The 16213-nt window shown below is 54.9% G+C and overlaps 2 protein-coding genes across 3 annotated transcripts; one reads left to right on the top strand and one right to left on the bottom strand.

Annotated features, from left to right (window-relative positions):
* Positions 1 to 247: 247 nt before the first annotated feature.
* Positions 248 to 15825, bottom strand: MFSD13A (major facilitator superfamily domain containing 13A). Of its 2 annotated transcripts, none has more exons than XM_084903866.1 (9): positions 15723 to 15825; positions 5781 to 6022; positions 5293 to 5375; positions 4276 to 4728; positions 4047 to 4149; positions 3211 to 3307; positions 2516 to 2687; positions 2245 to 2438; positions 248 to 1068 (listed from the first exon to the last, which is right to left on the bottom strand). In XM_084903866.1, the coding sequence occupies exons 2-9, from the start codon at positions 5946 to 5948 to the stop codon at positions 806 to 808; spliced, it is 1533 nt and encodes a 510-aa protein (XP_084759992.1). In that variant the 5' UTR covers positions 5949 to 6022; positions 15723 to 15825; the 3' UTR covers positions 248 to 805. The 2 variants fall into 2 exon arrangements, with proteins under 2 accessions (XP_084759992.1, XP_084759991.1); XM_084903865.1 differs by lacking the exon at positions 15723 to 15825 and adding an exon at positions 10966 to 12294.
* Positions 15244 to 15912, top strand: LOC311632685 (uncharacterized protein C10orf95 homolog; the record flags this gene model as incomplete). The annotated part of the gene is made up of 1 exon (XM_084904389.1): positions 15244 to 15912. One exon carries the CDS (start codon positions 15244 to 15246, stop codon positions 15910 to 15912), a length of 669 nt encoding a protein of 222 aa, XP_084760515.1.
* Between the last annotated feature and the right edge of the window lie 301 nt (positions 15913 to 16213).

Below are 16213 nucleotides of genomic sequence, written 5' to 3'. Positions count from 1 at the left end.
CCTAAGAGGGGCCACTCCTCCGATCACGGTGTCCGGTGATCCGCAGTGATACCTGGAGTGCCCTGGGGCTTCGGCTGCATCCCAGGTGCCCCTGCAGTTACCGCTCCACAGATTCTCCCTGTTGCCTCTGTGATGGATGTGGGTGGCCACTCAACTCACTTTGGAAAAGTGCTCTTGAGTGCTTTTCACATTAAATGGGTCATATTCCCCAACCCCACCACGCCCACACAGCACAGACCTCAGGATGGGAACAGAATGACTTTAATCCGTTTGATGAGCCAACCCTCTTAGGAGGCCAGGTGGGCGAGGAGAAGCCCTGCAGCAGTGGGGGCAGCTACTTCAGGCACAACTGAAGCAGAGAGCCAGACCACTGGGAGGGCGGAGGGAAGGGGGGTGGGCTCCCAGTCAGCTTCCCCTGACTGGACGAAAGGCAGTATCAAAGTGGTTCCTGAGCGCAGTGAAGCCCCAGCCCCAGGCAGGCGGGATAGGCCTCTGTGCCCTGTGGCAACCCCAAGTGACCACAGGGCAGTCCCATCCCTTCTTGGTCCTTTTCTTACTCCTGCCCATAGGGGCAAGCAGGTCCCTGAGCAAATTTGGCACAGCTCTCGCCCAAGCTGGGCCAGATAGCCAAGCAAGGTCTTAAACCCAATGACTCTCCTGGCTCAGACCCAGAAGCTCCCATTCTGCCATTTGATCCCGAGGCTGCACCCAAGGAAGGCAGGGGAGCAGGACTCAAGGCTGGCAAAAGTGGCTCCTGCCCAGAGCTGTGGGCAGTGTCCTCATCAGAGTGGCCTTGTTGCCCCTCTCACACTGTCTTAATGCCAAGGGTTTGGACTTGTGACAGGTTCTGGCGTTGGGCTTTGACCATGCGCAGGTGTCTCCCATGCAGCTTGAACTTGGACCAGGCGAACAGTTGCAGCACAGCACAGATGATGGGCACCAGCACCAGCAGGTAGAAGCAGCCCTCGCGGAGCGTAGGGGCCTGAACCGGGGGTGGGGCCGGGGGTTCTGGCCAGGGCTGGGCACTCACCACAGGGGTCAGTGGGGGCTGCTGGAAGAGATCGTGACCTACGACAAGAGCGCATGCAGAAAGCAGTCGGCCCTGTGCTCCTCTCAAGTCCACGGTGCCACATCTCAGATGCCACACATACACAACCAAAACACAGCCCGATTTCTACCCCAACCCTGCTCCTCCCTTTCTGCTTCTCAGTTAATGGCACCAGCATCCACCCAATGGGCCAAAAACCTAAAAGTCTTCCTAGATTCCTTGGTTAACTTTAGCACTCCCCAACAGCCAATCCTTCACCTCCCCCCAACTCCAACACACCCCAGCCCCAAACACTTCTTCCCAGCCTCCTAGCACCACTGGTCCAAGCCTCTATCGCCTCCGCCACAGCCTCCCTACAATCCACTCTCCATACAGCAGCCAGAGCCAGCTCTTAAAAAATCAGACCGTGTCACCCTCTGCTTAAAACCCTTCCAATAGCTTCTCTTTGAACTGAGAATAAAATCCAAACCCTGCCCTGCTCTCCAGAGCCCTCATCAACGTTTCCAGCTTCATCTAACCACTCCTGCTACCTGTGCCTTTGCACCTGTCACTCCTCTGCCTGGATCCACTGAGATCTTCGCAGACCAGATCCTTCCCATCCAGTTCACATCTGGCTGTCACTTCCTCAGAGAGACCTTCCCAGGCCACACTGAGTAGTTTTTCAGACACATTACAATAAGTCCTCACCCAATGCCATCAGTAAGTTCTGTGACTCTAAGTGAAACAATGTGTAATGAACTAATTCTAGCATAGGATAACTGATATAAACAAGTTACGCTCCTACAGCATCTCATCAACATTCTAATGCAACAACACTGAACAAAACCCCACCTGTGAAGACCGGCTGTCTTTCTACCATTGCACTTACCACTATCTGCTATTTTCTTGTTTGGCTACATACCACCACATCCCCCTCTTCCCCAACTAGAACATAAGCCTCATCATGGCAAGGACCCCGTATGCCTTATTGTTACCTCCGTGGCACTCAGAGCAACACCTGGCAGAGACAGTATATACATATTTGTTCAATCAATGAATGAACTCTCGAAAGAAGAATCAGAAACCCAGTTTTTCTACTCATGGGGGAGAGGTGTGGCACCCAGGGTGATCCAGTTGCCATTCTCTCCCTCACCACACCTAGAGCCATTCCCGGGTAGTGTGCCAGGGAAGCCCCTTGCCAGCCCCTGGGCTCTCACCTGTGTAGAAGCACAGGAGCCAGGTGCCCAGCAGCGGGGCCAAGGTTTGGCCTGGCTTGGTCACCAGGGCCACCATGCCAAAGAGAAGCGCCGAGGCTGCCTGCTTGCGGCGGTTCAGCACCAGGTCCTCATCCACCAGGTCAGTGACCACCAAGGTCAAGAGCTTACAGGTGCCCTCCGTGAAGACACGGTTGCTGCCAGCAGAGAGAGAGAGCAGGCAAGAGTGAAGGGGTGCAACAGAGGCGCGGGGGGGAGGGAGGGCAGGGCATACCTGGCGATGAAGAGGCAGAGCAGGCCGGGGCGGTCGGGGCCGGCCAGAAGCATGAGCAGGCTCAGGCCCAGCTTAAGCAGGAAGAGCCCCCGCACCACGGTGTAGACGCCCCAGCGCCGGCACAGGGGCAGGAAGTAGAGGTTGTTGAGGTGGGGGGCGACATAGGAGATGCCTGAGGAGAAGGGGTGCGGCCTTGTCGGGACACTGCAGCAGCTCCCGCAATCGTCCACATTCGAACAATCAGAATCAACGTTTGCCAGGCTCTGCTGAGAGCTATTATAGTTTGCATCCTTTTATTTAATCCCCACTGCCTTTTAAGGTTAGTAATATTACTATTCCTACTTCACAGGTGAGAAATGGAGACCCAAAGATATAAAATAAACACGCAAGGCCAAACAGTCAATGAGCACAGTCCGGACTCACAGCCGGGCCCGGCACACTGTGCCATATTGCTTCTGGATGGCGCCGTCCCCGAGAGGACCACTGTGAGAGCAGCCCCGCCCCCTCCTACCCACCAGAGGCTTCCTTCCACCCGTTCCTCAGGAAAACAGAGCTGGGGCTGGAGGTGCAACCCACCACAGGTCCTGCCCTCTGCCACCCAGGCCCGAGCTGGGGAGTGGCTCTGCCTGCAGCTGGGCTAGGGGTCCTGGGGTGCAAGCCTCTGTCCTTCCAGCCTGCCCAAGACACCCACTCACCCAGCAGGAAGGAGCCGGTGGAGAGGGAGATGTGGTCTGACAACAGATGCTCCAGGAAGAGCGGGAAGAAGTTGCTGTTGAAGTGGCAGTGGAAGACCTGAAACCCAACAGGCGGTGAGGAGGCAGCCGGGCAGGAGCGGCCTTTATCCCACCCTCAACAGGAAACACCTAAAACCAATTCCTGCTGCTTACCGAACTTCGCTGAAAGTTAGGAATGACAACATTGTCATTGGAACAATTAAAGGTGTTTTTCTTTTCAATTAAAAACACCTTCGTAAACAAGCTTAATGACATAAAAACTATTTGGCTAGCTTATATACTACCAGTGTTTTAGGTGTGGCTCTTGGTATTTTTACAAGTTTGTCACAGAGTCCCCAGAGGGGCTGCCCTGAGAGGCTGAGTCTTGCCTAAGACTTCACAAGGAGTTAAGAGCTCAGAGGGTGCCCTATCCGGTTTGGCTCAGTGGATAGAGTGTCAGCCTGTGGATTCAAGGGTCCCAGGTTTGATTCTGGTCAAGGGCACATTCCCAGTGGGGGGTATGCAGGAGGCAACTGATTGATGTTTCTCTCTCATCGACATTTCTGACTCTCTCTCCCTCTCCCTTCCTCTCTGTAAAAAAATCAATAAAATATAATTTAAAAAAAACAAACAAACAAACAAAAAAAAAGCTCAGATGGTGCTAGAACCCAGGTCTTCTACCTACCCAACCTGTGTCCCTGACTTCAAATCACCCTACAGTCATCACTCGAAGCCCAGGATTTTCCAGCGCCTGAGAAACCTATTCCGCTGAGTGAGGCCTGCGCTGCCCATCCTGGGTGGGGAGACTGCTCCCGTACCTGCACCAGGTCCATGAGCACGAACCACAGGAAGTTCCGGTGATGCGCCAGCTGCCAGAGGTACTGGCCCAAGGTGATGTTGCCCACCTCCTCTCCACACAGGCTATGGGGCAGAGGGGAGTCAAGAACAGCGTGGGGCTGGGCCAGATCCACCCCCGCCCCAGGGCAGCCACCCATCAGAAAGGGGATCAGCACTGAAATCAGGCTCAGAACAGTGCTGGCCACTCACCCGCTATCCGCAGCCAGCTCTGGACACCCTGGCTCCCTACCAGCAGCCTCTACCCGCTGCCTCAGCAGCCGTGTGGCCCCCACAAAGCCCAGCGCGGAGCCAACAGCCAGTGTCACGCAGAAGGCACGGAAGGAAGAGAAGTCCTCCTTGTTCCAGAAGGCGTAGGAGGCAAAGACAGAGAGGGAACCAGCTGCGCTGAAGAGGGAGCAGTAGAAGTTGAGGTGGGTGCGGTCGTGGGCCGAGAGGGCCAGGTCAGCCAGCAGGGCGTGATGGTGCAGGTCCACCAGCGTCAGGAAGCTGTCATAGAGGCACAGGCACAGCAGGAACTGCAGGCCCGCCGGGGCCCAGGGCACCCAGAACACCAGGAACGACAGCGCCAGCAGCGGTCCATGCCAGCCAAGAGCCCGCACCCGTGCCAGCACCACGGCCCTCGAGGAGAGCCTGGTGCCTGACCTGCCGGGGAGAGGAGGGCCGTTGGGAGGTGCCCGTGCGGCCTTGGGTCCCAGTTCCCCCGGCTCAGGACCCGGAAGAGGGTCAGAGGCCCAGAATGTGGGACTCACCCCTGGGTGTCCCACTGACCCTCGAGCCCTCAGCCTCCCATTAGGAAGCACAACTCCCCAGGGGGTACTCCCTGCTCTGCTCCCTGCCAGCCTGCCAGGGCTGAGGGCCAAAGAGGAGTGTGACGCCTTTTCTTCAGGGCTGGGGCAGGGATGGGCGGGGGTGGGATAACCTGCCGGAAGCAGCAGTGTGATGTACACTGAGTGCCCAGTCCCGAGGGACAGACAAGCGGACCTGAGGTCAATCTCGCCACAAGGTGATCAAGGCCAGCAGTTAGTCAAGGCCGCTTCGCCAGCCTGGCCAGTCTGCCCTGACCTCAGGGAGCGGAGGAAGCCTGGACAATAGCTGAAAATGGTCTCCCTCTCCCTCCCCACCACAAACACAGGTGGGGGTTCCTCCAGGCCTGGGGAAGGGTGGGGCGGGACAGGACCAGTGGTGAGCCTCCCCCAGGACACAAACCGGGGCTGGGAGCTGAGGAACTGATGGTCACTCAGCCAGCCGAAGAGGGGGTCGTTGAGGCTGTTCCACAGGAGAAACACCGTCTGCGGGCAGAGGGGAGATGGGTGGGCTCCAGGCAGCTTCCTTTCCAGGCTTCCCCTCCCCCGCCTGCTCACCACCTCTTAAAGATGACAACAGCTTTCCTGCCTCCAAACTCTGCTCAGGTCAGTCCCTCTGTTAAAACCCACTCTACACACCACTGCTCCCATCAAAAGCCCACCTGGCCATGGCCCAACGTGTGTAACTACATAAAACAGTCCCTGGCTCATAGGACAGTGGCCAGAGCTGGTGCAATCCCCACTGAAGCGTCATCAAGGCCTCCAGCTCAGCTTTTTTTCTTGCTGAGCCTCAGTGGGCAGCCTGGCCTGCACCATGCTCCCGGCTCCGGGCGGGACCCAGCACTGCAATCTGCCCGCACCCCCCCTCCCCGCCCCCCAGCACTGGCCTACCTCTCCGACCCAGAAGGCAGCTTTGCTGATCTTGTACACTGAGACAAAGGTGTCCACATAGTAAAGCAGGAACACGTTGTGCAAAACGGTGATGAAGAGGGTCAGGGAGCCATAGACCACAGCTGTGGGCAAGCCCAGCAGCCAGGCCTGGGGCCCGCCCAGCCCCATGGCGGGCAGCCCAGCCTCAGCCTAGGAGCGCTGAGGCGCACTCGTGGCCACGTGCAGCCTGGCCATCCTTGTCCCTGAGGAAGAAGGAGCTCGTTAGCTGCAAAGATCAGAGCCAGCTGTGCTCCAAACCACAGGCCTGAGTTGTTTAAAAACTCATTTTCAACTGGGAGAAAGTTTGCACGTAAAATAAAGCCGGGGAGCTGGTAATGACATACAGCTGAAACAAGGCTGTGTTCGCTACCATGCCCAGGAGTAACCCGAGAAAACCGATAAAGGCGTGGGAAGCAAAGGCAGGCGTCCAACAAGTGCTGAGCCAGGTCCAACCTTGCTCGGGCTCTGTGCTCAGTATCTTCTTTCATGGGCACCATCTGCCCTTCGTGATCTCTAGACGTTACAACCTTGGGCTTGGGCAGGCGGCGTACCTACAATATAACTGCAAGCTACTTAACCCAAGCCTCAGTTTCCTCTTCTGTGAAGGGAAAAGGAGATGATCATGCTTACTCTGCAGAGAAACCTAAAGGATTAAACAAGGCAACTCACAGAAAGTGCTCAGTAAATGGGTGTTGGCGATGTCATTGTTAGCTTTATAAAACCCCTACAAAGTGTATAGCACTATTACAATATTATAGAGCAACGCCAAGCTCAGAGACGTTAAGTAATTTGCCCAATGTCACACAGCAAAAAATGTAGATTTGAACCTTGGTCTCTCTGGCTCCAAAGCCTTATCTGCCACTTGGCCTCCCAAATCGGCTTCCCACAAACGGTTGGATAAAATGGAGAAAGCTGCTGAGATGATACAGAAGCATACAATGTAATAAGGGACACAACTGCCCATGCACTTTGATTCCAGAAATTCCTCCTCCAGGAGCTAACCCCAAAGGAATGTGACTAGAGATGTTCATGGCAGCCACGTTTATAAACAACAACAAATTGGACACAGCCCAAGAACACAACAAAGGGACTGGCTCACCGAGCTGGTGCTCTCTAGAAAGCGGAAGCACACGGAGAAACTCGACACGTGGGAGAGAAACTCAAGAACACGTTGCGTGAAGAGGGAGAACAAAGGACAGCGTGGTTGCCTGGTTCCCAACCAGGCCGATTTGTGCAGACGCTGGCTGACGGGACTCATCACCATGGGTGGGAAAGGAAATAAAAGCAGGATTTTTAATAGAGCACTGCTTCTCACACTGCAGTGTGCTTTCAAGTTACCCGAGGGCTCTGCTAAGATGCAGTTCCTCCTCAGAAGGTCTGGGAAGGAACCTGAGATTCTGCATTTCTTCTTCTTTTTTTTTTTAATATATATTTTATTGATTTTTCACAGAGAGGAAGAGGGATAGAGTTAGAAACATCCATGAGAGAGAATCATCAATCAGCTGCCTCTTGCACACCCCCCGCTGGGGATGTGCCCGCAACCAAGGTACATGCCCTTGCCCGGAATCAAACCTGGGACCTTTTAGTCCGCAGGCTGACGCTCTATCCACTGAGCTAAACCAGTCCCGGCAGATTCTGCATTTCTTTTTCTAACAGGCTCCCAGGTAACACCTCGTTGCTGGCCCATGAGTGCACTGGAAACAGTGAGGCACTAAGTCCATCGTTTTTGTTAGGCTCAAAGCTGCCGTTCTCTTGTTAGAAAAACAATCCCATCTGTGCTTGACTGACCCCCAGCGGGAAGCTACGGGTGCTTCCTTTTCTCACACTCCCTGTTGTGAGTTCAGCTGCACCCAAAAGATACGTTCAAGTCCTAACCCCCGGCACCCGTGTGACCTTACTTGGAAATAGGGCCTTTGTAGATGTAACCAAGTTAAAATGAGGTCATACTGAATTAGAGGGAGCCCTGACCCCATGACTGGTTTCCTCATAAGGAGATGGAAATTTGGACACAGACACACACACACACAGAAGGGAGAAGCCAGATGAAGACGAAGGCAGAAATTCGAGTGATGCAGCTACAAGTCAAGGAATACCAAGGATGAGGGCAGCTGCCAGCAGCTGGGAGAGGCGAGGAAGGACACCTCTAGATCCTCCTTCCAGAGGGACCATGACCCTGCTGACACCCAGTTTGTGGTCATTTGTTACAGCAGCCCTCGGAGACTTATATCCACCCTTGGGGGCTGATCCTCTGTGACTCAAGCCTGCCCATGGGCCTCATCTACATGTCCTTGCACACATGTGTGTGTGGGTGAGCGCGCACGCGCGCACACACACACACACACACACACACACACACACACGCTCACACATACTCTCATACATAGGACCTGTCCTTCCCCCATTACCCACCATGGCGCCTACTCGCTGTCCAGCCTTCAGGGGCCTCTGCTCTCTGGCCTCTCCCAGTCTGTCCAGTCTGGCCTGCCTTGGATCTTCAAGTCACCCTCCCCTCTGGCCAGGCCTTTGTGCTTGCTGGAGCCTCCCCCGAGGAGCACCGTCCCCACCCCCCTGTCTCCATCTCACCCGTCCTTCAGGAGCCAGCACTGTGTCCAGGAGACCTTCTCCAACTCCCCTGCTGCCTCTGCCCCTGCCCAGCTGACTCTCCTGCCTGCCCCCACTGCAGCCTGCCTGGGGGCCTTCGAGGACAGGGCCTGTGTCTTCTCCCTCTACCTACCGCTCAAGGAGAATGGGCTGAACTTGACACTTCTGCTCTGGGAGTAACTGACTGTTAAAGAAAGAGGGTCTGGCCGAAACCGGTTTTGCTCAGTGGATAGAGCATGGGCCTGCGGACTGAAAGGTGTCCCAGGTTCGATTCCGGTCAGGGGCATGTACCTTGGTTGTGGGCACATCCCCAGTGGGGGTTGTGCAAGAGGCAACTGATCGATGTTTCTCTCTCATTGATGTTTCTAGCCTTCTATCCCTCTCTCTTCCTCTCTGTAAAAACTCAATAAAATATATTTAATTTTTTTTTAAAAAAGAGGGTTTGATGGGAGAGAATCTCACTGGTGTTGCTCTCAGACTCATTGGAAGCCAAGGGGCCATCACTCAAGAGATGTGTACGCACCCCCAACCTGTTGGCAGTCTCTGCCTAGTGGTGGAGGAATGAGAAAAGGAGAACCAGCCAAAACTACCTGAAACTACCCGCTCAGTCTAGAAGAACCTCTCCCAGGCCACAATGGTCCTACCTTGCCCCAAAGCAGGAAGATGGCCGAGTGGCTTCTCTCTGGAACTTTGAGGCCCTGAAGGAACGGCTGGTGGGAAATGTTTCCTTACCTTTCACAGCTTTACTGAGGTCTCACTGACATACAACGATCTGCACATATTCAAAGTGTACAGTCTGGTCAGTTTTAACATGTATGCACCTGTGAAACCATCGCCACAACTGAGATCATGAGCATATCCGTCAACCTCACTGACATACAACGATCTGCACATATTCAAAGTGTACAGTCTGGTCAGTTTTAACATGTATGCACCTGTGAAACCATCGCCACAACTGAGATCATGAGCATATCCGTCAACCTCTGCCCCTGCCCAGCTGACTCTCCTGCCTGCCCCCACTGCAGCCTGCCTGGGGGCCTTCGAGGACAGGGCCTGTGTCTTCTCCCTCTACCTACCGCTCAAGGAGAATGGGCTGAACTTGACACTTCTGCTCTGGGAGTAACTGACTGTTAAAGAAAGAGGGTCTGGCCGAAACCGGTTTTGCTCAGTGGATAGAGCATGGGCCTGCGGACTGAAAGGTGTCCCAGGTTCGATTCCGGTCAGGGGCATGTACCTTGGTTGTGGCACTTTCTACGTGACAGAGCTGAGAGAAGACACACTGGAGGTCTCCAAAGTCCTGGCTTCACTATCTAGTCCCTGTGTGCCCTGAAGCCATTTGCTTAACCTCTCTGTGCCTCTTTCTTCATCTGCAATAGGGGCCAACCTTCCTAAGGCTACTGTCAGTGGTCAATGAGTCCATGAGAAAAGCACTTAGCATGGTATGTATGGTGAGCACTATAGAGATTATTGCTACTAACCTCTGAAACCAAGATTCAAAACGGGTTTTTGACTAAAACATTTCAGCATTCCTCATGTCACCATGCCCACCTCTATTTTATCAGATCCTGCTGGTTCAAGGCCCAGGTTGGTGGCACCAGCCTTCCAAAGAACACCCAGTCAGGTGTTCTCTCCTTTTCAAATCCCTTGGCTCCTGGATCAGACCCCAATGCCTCCCTTATCCTCCTCCCGCCTCCGATGGGCTCCTTAAGGGCAGGGCCAGGTCAGATCCACTTCTGATTTCTGCTCCCTGCCTCCACCAGGCTCCTTCGCCACAGTAGGTGCTCAACTAATACATGGTGGGTGGATTTGCCCCTAAAAGGCCAATATGAGCACCCTCCAACCCTCAGGAAGAGCAGCACCCCCAGACCCCACTGTCTCTCTCAGTTTTGCCTTCTCCTTGGCTATAGGGAACCTTGTCTTCCTGCCCAGTGTCCCCACAGCAGGGCACAGCCGAACAGGGCCTTTGGGGGAACCCACACAGGTGGGCCTGCCCTCCTCCTCCTCCTCCTCAGGCTGGAAATGGAATTTCACCTGATTAGGGGAGGGACCTTCTCCCTCTCCGTCCCCCGCAGGAGCTCCTTACTCAGGGGCTGGCGCTGAAACACGAGATGGATCTCCAGCCGGTCTGCACGTTAAAAATCACCTAATCAATAGCACCCAAGCCCAGGCCTCACTCCTGACCAATTAAATCAGGATTTCTAGGGATGGGGTCCAGAATGGTGTTCCTCTGAAGCTCCCCAACAGGTTCTATTACCACACCTGGGCTAAGGGCCTTTAGGTTAATAAAATGGATCGGGCCCCAAGCATGCTGCGCCCCAGCCCCAGGGAGCCCCCCGTGCAAGGATTCCACGCGCTCAGGTTTCTCCCATCCTGACCCAAGGCTCTCCCAAACCACAACCTGGTCACCCCGGGGACCCCGCAGGCAGCACCCGGGACTCCCAGAGCGGACTGCACTCCCGCCCCCCTCCCGTCTGCCTTTGGGGTCTGACTGGCCCTCAGTCCGGCCCGCTCCTGCCCCTCAGCCCTGCCGCGGCCACCCCCTCACCGCAATCGTGGCAGCCGAAGCCCATTCCCGGCTGCCCGAAGCCAGGTGCCAGCCCGTGCTCCTGCGCGCCCAGAGCGGCTTCCCCGGCCCGTAGCCCCGCCCCCGCCCAGCGATTGGCTCGGCGCAGCCCCGGGACCGCCCAGCCGCTGGCAGGTGGGAGCCCGCGCCCGAGGCCGATGCCGCCATGTTTGTTGTGGGCACTTGCCCTTAGGGACCACAAAGGAGAACGTGGGTGAAGGGACGGGTTGCCTGTTAACTCCGACCTGCTCATCCCCTTCTCAGTGCTTCACGTCCTTTCAGGGTGAGGACAGAGTGAAGAAATAAAACGGAGTCCTTGTGGTCAAAAGGCTACATGACTAACATCAAAGTAGGCCGAGGCATGAGGAAATGATTCTAGTCTTGCTTTAATCGGCCTGGGAACTTAAACTTTTGAACGTTTCAGTTGTGCAACAATGCCTGGAGTATGGAAATGTGTAGATAAACCCCCACCACCACCACCCACCCCGCAAACATTAGGAAAGAATGTTGAGTGTCCAGACCAGATTCTGACATCTGTGAGATTCCTATCTCGGATCAATCCCAGAGGCTAAGAAGACAAGGACTGATTCTTCTCAAGAATGTACTTTTTACTGTAAGAGTTCTCAGCTTTTGTCTCTTACTAGGAACACTCTGGGTATTGCCTAGTTGTACATGTATTTCCCATTTGTAAATCCCAAGACCATCACATAAATCTTTATCGTTTATGTCTAGCCAAAGCCTCCTGATTCATTTATAGACAACAAGTTTAAATCAATTCCCCTGTCCTTCCTTAGCACTAAAGAATGAGAGCTCAAGCTGAAACCGGTTTGGCACAATGGATAGAGCCTCGGCCTGTGGACTCAAGGGTCTGGGTTCGATTCCGGTCAAAGGCATGTACCTTGGTTGCAGGCGCATCCCCAGTGGGGGGTGTGCAGGAGGCAGCTGATTGATGTTCCTCATCTATCGATGTTTCTAACTTTCTATCCCTCTCCCTTCCTCTCTGTAAAAAGTCAATAAAATATATTTTTTTAAAAAAATGAGAGCTCAAGGCTTGTCTGACTGGATGCACAGATGACACAGATAAAGAGATGGCAGTGGCATGACCTGGGACTCCCTACCGCTGGATTGTGAGCCCCTCAAGAGCAGACAGACCCAGCTTGAGCTGTGGGCACCAGCCCTAAGACAGCTAACATGCAGCCCAAACTCCTCCTATTTATAATAGTAATAATAAAATATAAGGAGAAATGAGCTCTCACACCGTGCCCTGTATTGTGTCAAGAACTCTATGTGCATTCTCTTGTTGAATCCTCACATCATTCCTTGGAGGCAGGTGCCTATTATCACCATTTTTCAGATGAAGAAACTGAGGTTCAAAGAGATTCACCAACATTCATATATACAATAAGCAAAGAGGCCAGACAAGCTGGATCTCCGAACAAGAGTCTTTTCTCTTCTTACCCCTGCAGGCCCTCAACGTTTTGTTTTGCTCAGTGTAGTCTGGGGAGGATGACCATGTCTTCTCCCACAGGCCTGTAGGCCTGGTTAGGTTTCCAGGCAATCAAGCAGCACACACCCAAGACCTGCTGTTTCCCGGGAAAGAGGGCGACAAGCATGGCCTTCAGCTGCTGGGGAACCTGGACTCCTTCCCCTGGTTCCACTTCTTGGTGATGGGACCCCGCTTCTGTAAGCCATGAGTATGCCTTATGGGGACTTTGTGGGCATTAAATGAGAAGCAGGGGCATAAAAGCCTTGCAAACTTTTGGTCCTTATGCCTTTGTTGATTGTTGTCAATAGGAATATCATTCTCTTCCTCCTTCCTGACATCCTGGTAAAGGGCCCGTTCACAGCAAATGGTCCAACACAAAACCCTAACACCCAAGGGCCAGAGCATGTGCAACCAGGGATCCCAGGGCCTTGCCCTCAGAATTCATCTCCCGCCAGCCTGTCTCATTTCCCTCCTTCCCAATCTTGCCCCTTCAGACCCTATTCTTACCTCCTAAATCTCTCCGAAGCCACACACACACACACACACACACACACACACAGGCACACAGGCACGCACACACATCATTTCTCTTCTAGACCTCGAGGAATTGCAGCAACCCCTTCTGCTCCAGAAAGCTTCATGGCTAGAAGGAAGGTGGCCATTTCTCCCATCCCTCCCTGACCTTCATCTATGCATTCCTGGCTGTGAGAATAGAGGACAAGAAACCCAACATTCAGCTCAGAGCCTGGCACGGTAGGGCCTCCGTAAACGGATGAAAGAGGTGCCCCTGCCTTTCCATCTCTGGCCAGCATGTGCCTTCAGTCAAAGCAAACCCTGAGTCTTTACTTAGCCCTCCCTGGGTGTCCCACTGGGGAACAAGGGAAGGGGGAGGCTGCCGAAGGGCCAGAACTAACGTGAAGTAACAGGAAAGACTTTGGCCCCTGGGTTGCACCTAGGCCCCTATGGTTACACACTGAGGCTTCCCAGCCATCCGGTTTTACAGTCAGTGTAGCCAGTTATCCTTTCATGTTGTCACCTGGGTTGGGCCTTGTGCTTATCTCCGATTTCCCTTCCTGGTTGCCAAGCACAGAGCTAACTAAGAGGGGACAGGAGGTGTGACTGAGGTCATACTGCTTGCCTGACTTCTTGAATGATATCCGAGTTCCTGGATCCTGGTACAGATAGATGCACAAACAAAAATGTCTTTGTTTGAAATTCTCTCCTTCCTTGCCTTCCAACTTCTCTGACCCAGGTTCTCCTCCTACCTAACAACTTCTCAGTCTCCTTCACTTTTTTCTAGAGCTTTCTAAAAGTGGAGGGAGGGTCCCCCAAGTTTCCATTTTCAACACTCTCTCTTTTAAGAACTCTGTGATTTTATTTTTTAATATATACTATTTTTTCCATCAACATTTATCACCCTATACCCTCCTCCACCTTCACCCACCCCCCTCTTCCCCCACCACCACCACAATCACCACACTATTGTCAGTGTCCACGAGTTCTCTCTTTTTTTCCCCTCAATCCCTCCCCCCAAGCTCCACCCAGAGCTGTCTGAGTCAACAGAAGGGGGAAGGAAATGATGGTGGCCTGGCCTCGCAGCAGCTGGGAGAGGGCACCGGTTTTAATCATTCAGTGTTTACTATCCACCCATCGGGGAAGAAAAAGGTGGAGGGAGCGACCGGAAGCAATCTTTCTGGCTTCCCCCAACTAGCTTCTGGGCTTTAGAATCAGGGTTCAAATCACTGTGCTATTTACCTACCAACAGTGAGCCTGGGAAATGGCCTAACTTCTCTGAGTTTCTGGTTCCTTATCTATGAAATGAGAATGATATCACCATGTTCTGCACACGATTATTAAGAACTAGAAGTTCTTCCTAGCCAGAGTGGCTCAGTGGTTGAGCGTTGACCTATGAACCAGGAGGTCTCATTGGATTCCTGGTTAGGGCACATGCACTGCAGGCTGGATCCCCAGTAATAAGGGTCGTGTAGGAGGCAGCCAATCAATGATTCTCTCGTTGATGTTTCTCTCTCTCTCTTTCTCTCCCTCTCTCTCTCTCTCTCTCTCTCTCTCTCTCTCTTCTTCTCTTTGAAATCAATTTTATATATATATAGAACTCTTAAGTTTTTATGTAACATTGTAGAGCAGGAGGATGGTGAGATAGCCACAGCATGGACTTGAGACAGACATGAGATTGAACCGCCCCTTTACCATAACTGGCTGTGTGAGCCTGAGCAAGTTGTGATGAGGGTATCACGGAGCACAGGGCTCAACATCCAGGTTACTGTGGGCACAACCAGCAGGCTCATTCAGACTGGCTAGCTCCTGGCCAGCTCAAGGTGTTTCCCTTTGCCTGGAAACGGGAAGGTGTGGCTGAGGCACAGGGCCTGCAGGGGAGCAGCTCAACGAAAAAGCGGGAGAGGAACCCCTGCCTGTGAGGACCTACTGCGCCTGGCTGAAGGAGGTGAGTGAGTGAGTGGAACGGCTCTTCTGGGCTAAGGGCTTGCTTGAAAAGGTGTTGGGTCCTATTGTGTGCTGGGAGAGCAGGGTTCCCACCCAACCCTGGGACGGGGTAAGGTAGGAGTCAACATCTTAGGAAGAGTTCCCTAAAATCAGGAGGCTAGTTCAGCCCCAAGCGATGACCCAGAGCCCTTGACTAGCGGGTCCCAGGGACTTAGCATCTATTAATAAGAACGAAGTGTATCCATACACACCCCCTACAGGTCTGGACCGGGACCAGGCCCCAGTGACGGCGCCTGCCACCTGAGCTTCCGGCCATGTACGCTTACAGCTGCCTGGCGCCCGGGCACGGCGCCTGGCCGCCCCTGCAGCCCCTCGCCTACACCTACCTGCCCGGCCCCCTGCTGCTGCCCTGCATCCGGGCCCACACCGTCTGCAGCCGGCCTCCGGGCCCGGGCGCCGGCGGCTGGACGGCCCCGCGGGAATACCACACTTTCCACGGCCCGGGCGCGCCGCCGGGGCCCGCGCCGCTCTGCTGGGCCCTCCCGCCGGCCTCCGCCGCGGCCCTGGCCCCGCCGCTCCCGGCGCCCGGCGCCCCGGGATCGTTGGCGCCGGCGCCCGCGGAGACGGCGGCCGCGAGCCGGGCGCCGTGGCCCGAGGGCGGCAGCCTGCGGGCGGAGCTGCGCTGGGGCCGCGTGGAGCGCGCGTGGGGCGCGCGCCTGGCGCTGCCGGACCCGGTGCGCCGCGAGCTGCGGCGCGCGTACGGCACGTTCCCCCGCACCGACGTGCGCGTCACCTTCCGGGGCGGCGAGTTCCTGCTGGAGGCCGCGCCGCGCGTGGGCGAGCCCGAGGTCCGCGCGCGGAGGCGCCCGCCGCGCCCGCCCGCCGGCAGCGGCAGCAGCGGCAGCAGCGACGGCAGCGACAGCGCCCCCGCGCGGGGAGCGGCGGAGCGCGGCCGCCGGGAAGCCGGCAAAGGCCGGGGCTGAGCGCGCGGGGGGCGGGTCCCGCGGGGAGCACGCGTGCCTCTCCTCCGCGGCGAGAAGGGGGACCTCGGCTTTGCACCGGACGGGGTGCACCTGTCACCTGTCTGCTTTTTATTATTATTTTTTAAAATATATTTTATTGATTTTTTACAGAGAGGAAGGGAGAGGGATAGAGAGCTAGAAACATCTATGAGAGAGAAACATCGACCAGCTGCCTCCTGCACACCCCCTACTGGGGATGTGCCCGCAACCAATGTACATGCCCTTGACCGGAATGGAACCTGGGACATTTCAGTCCGCAGAC

This window comes from Pipistrellus hanaki (assembly GCF_964339955.1).
Source record: "Pipistrellus hanaki genome assembly, chromosome: 14".
NCBI classification, from domain to species: domain Eukaryota; kingdom Metazoa; phylum Chordata; class Mammalia; order Chiroptera; family Vespertilionidae; genus Pipistrellus; species Pipistrellus hanaki.
This window is presented reverse-complemented; position numbering and strand designations above follow the sequence as displayed.

Coding starts and splice junctions, on each gene's coding strand:
- MFSD13A (XM_084903866.1), bottom strand. CDS start 5,948: ATGGGGCTGGGCGGGCCCCAGGCCTGGCTGCTGGGCTTGCCCACAGCT. Junction 2,439..2,515: donor CTCTGCCTCTTCATCGCCAG/GTATGCCCTGCC, acceptor CTCTGCTGGCAG/CAACCGTGTCTTCACGGAGG. Junction 1,069..2,244: donor GCTCCTGTGCTTCTACACAG/GTGAGAGCCCAG, acceptor CTCTTGTCGTAG/GTCACGATCTCTTCCAGCAG.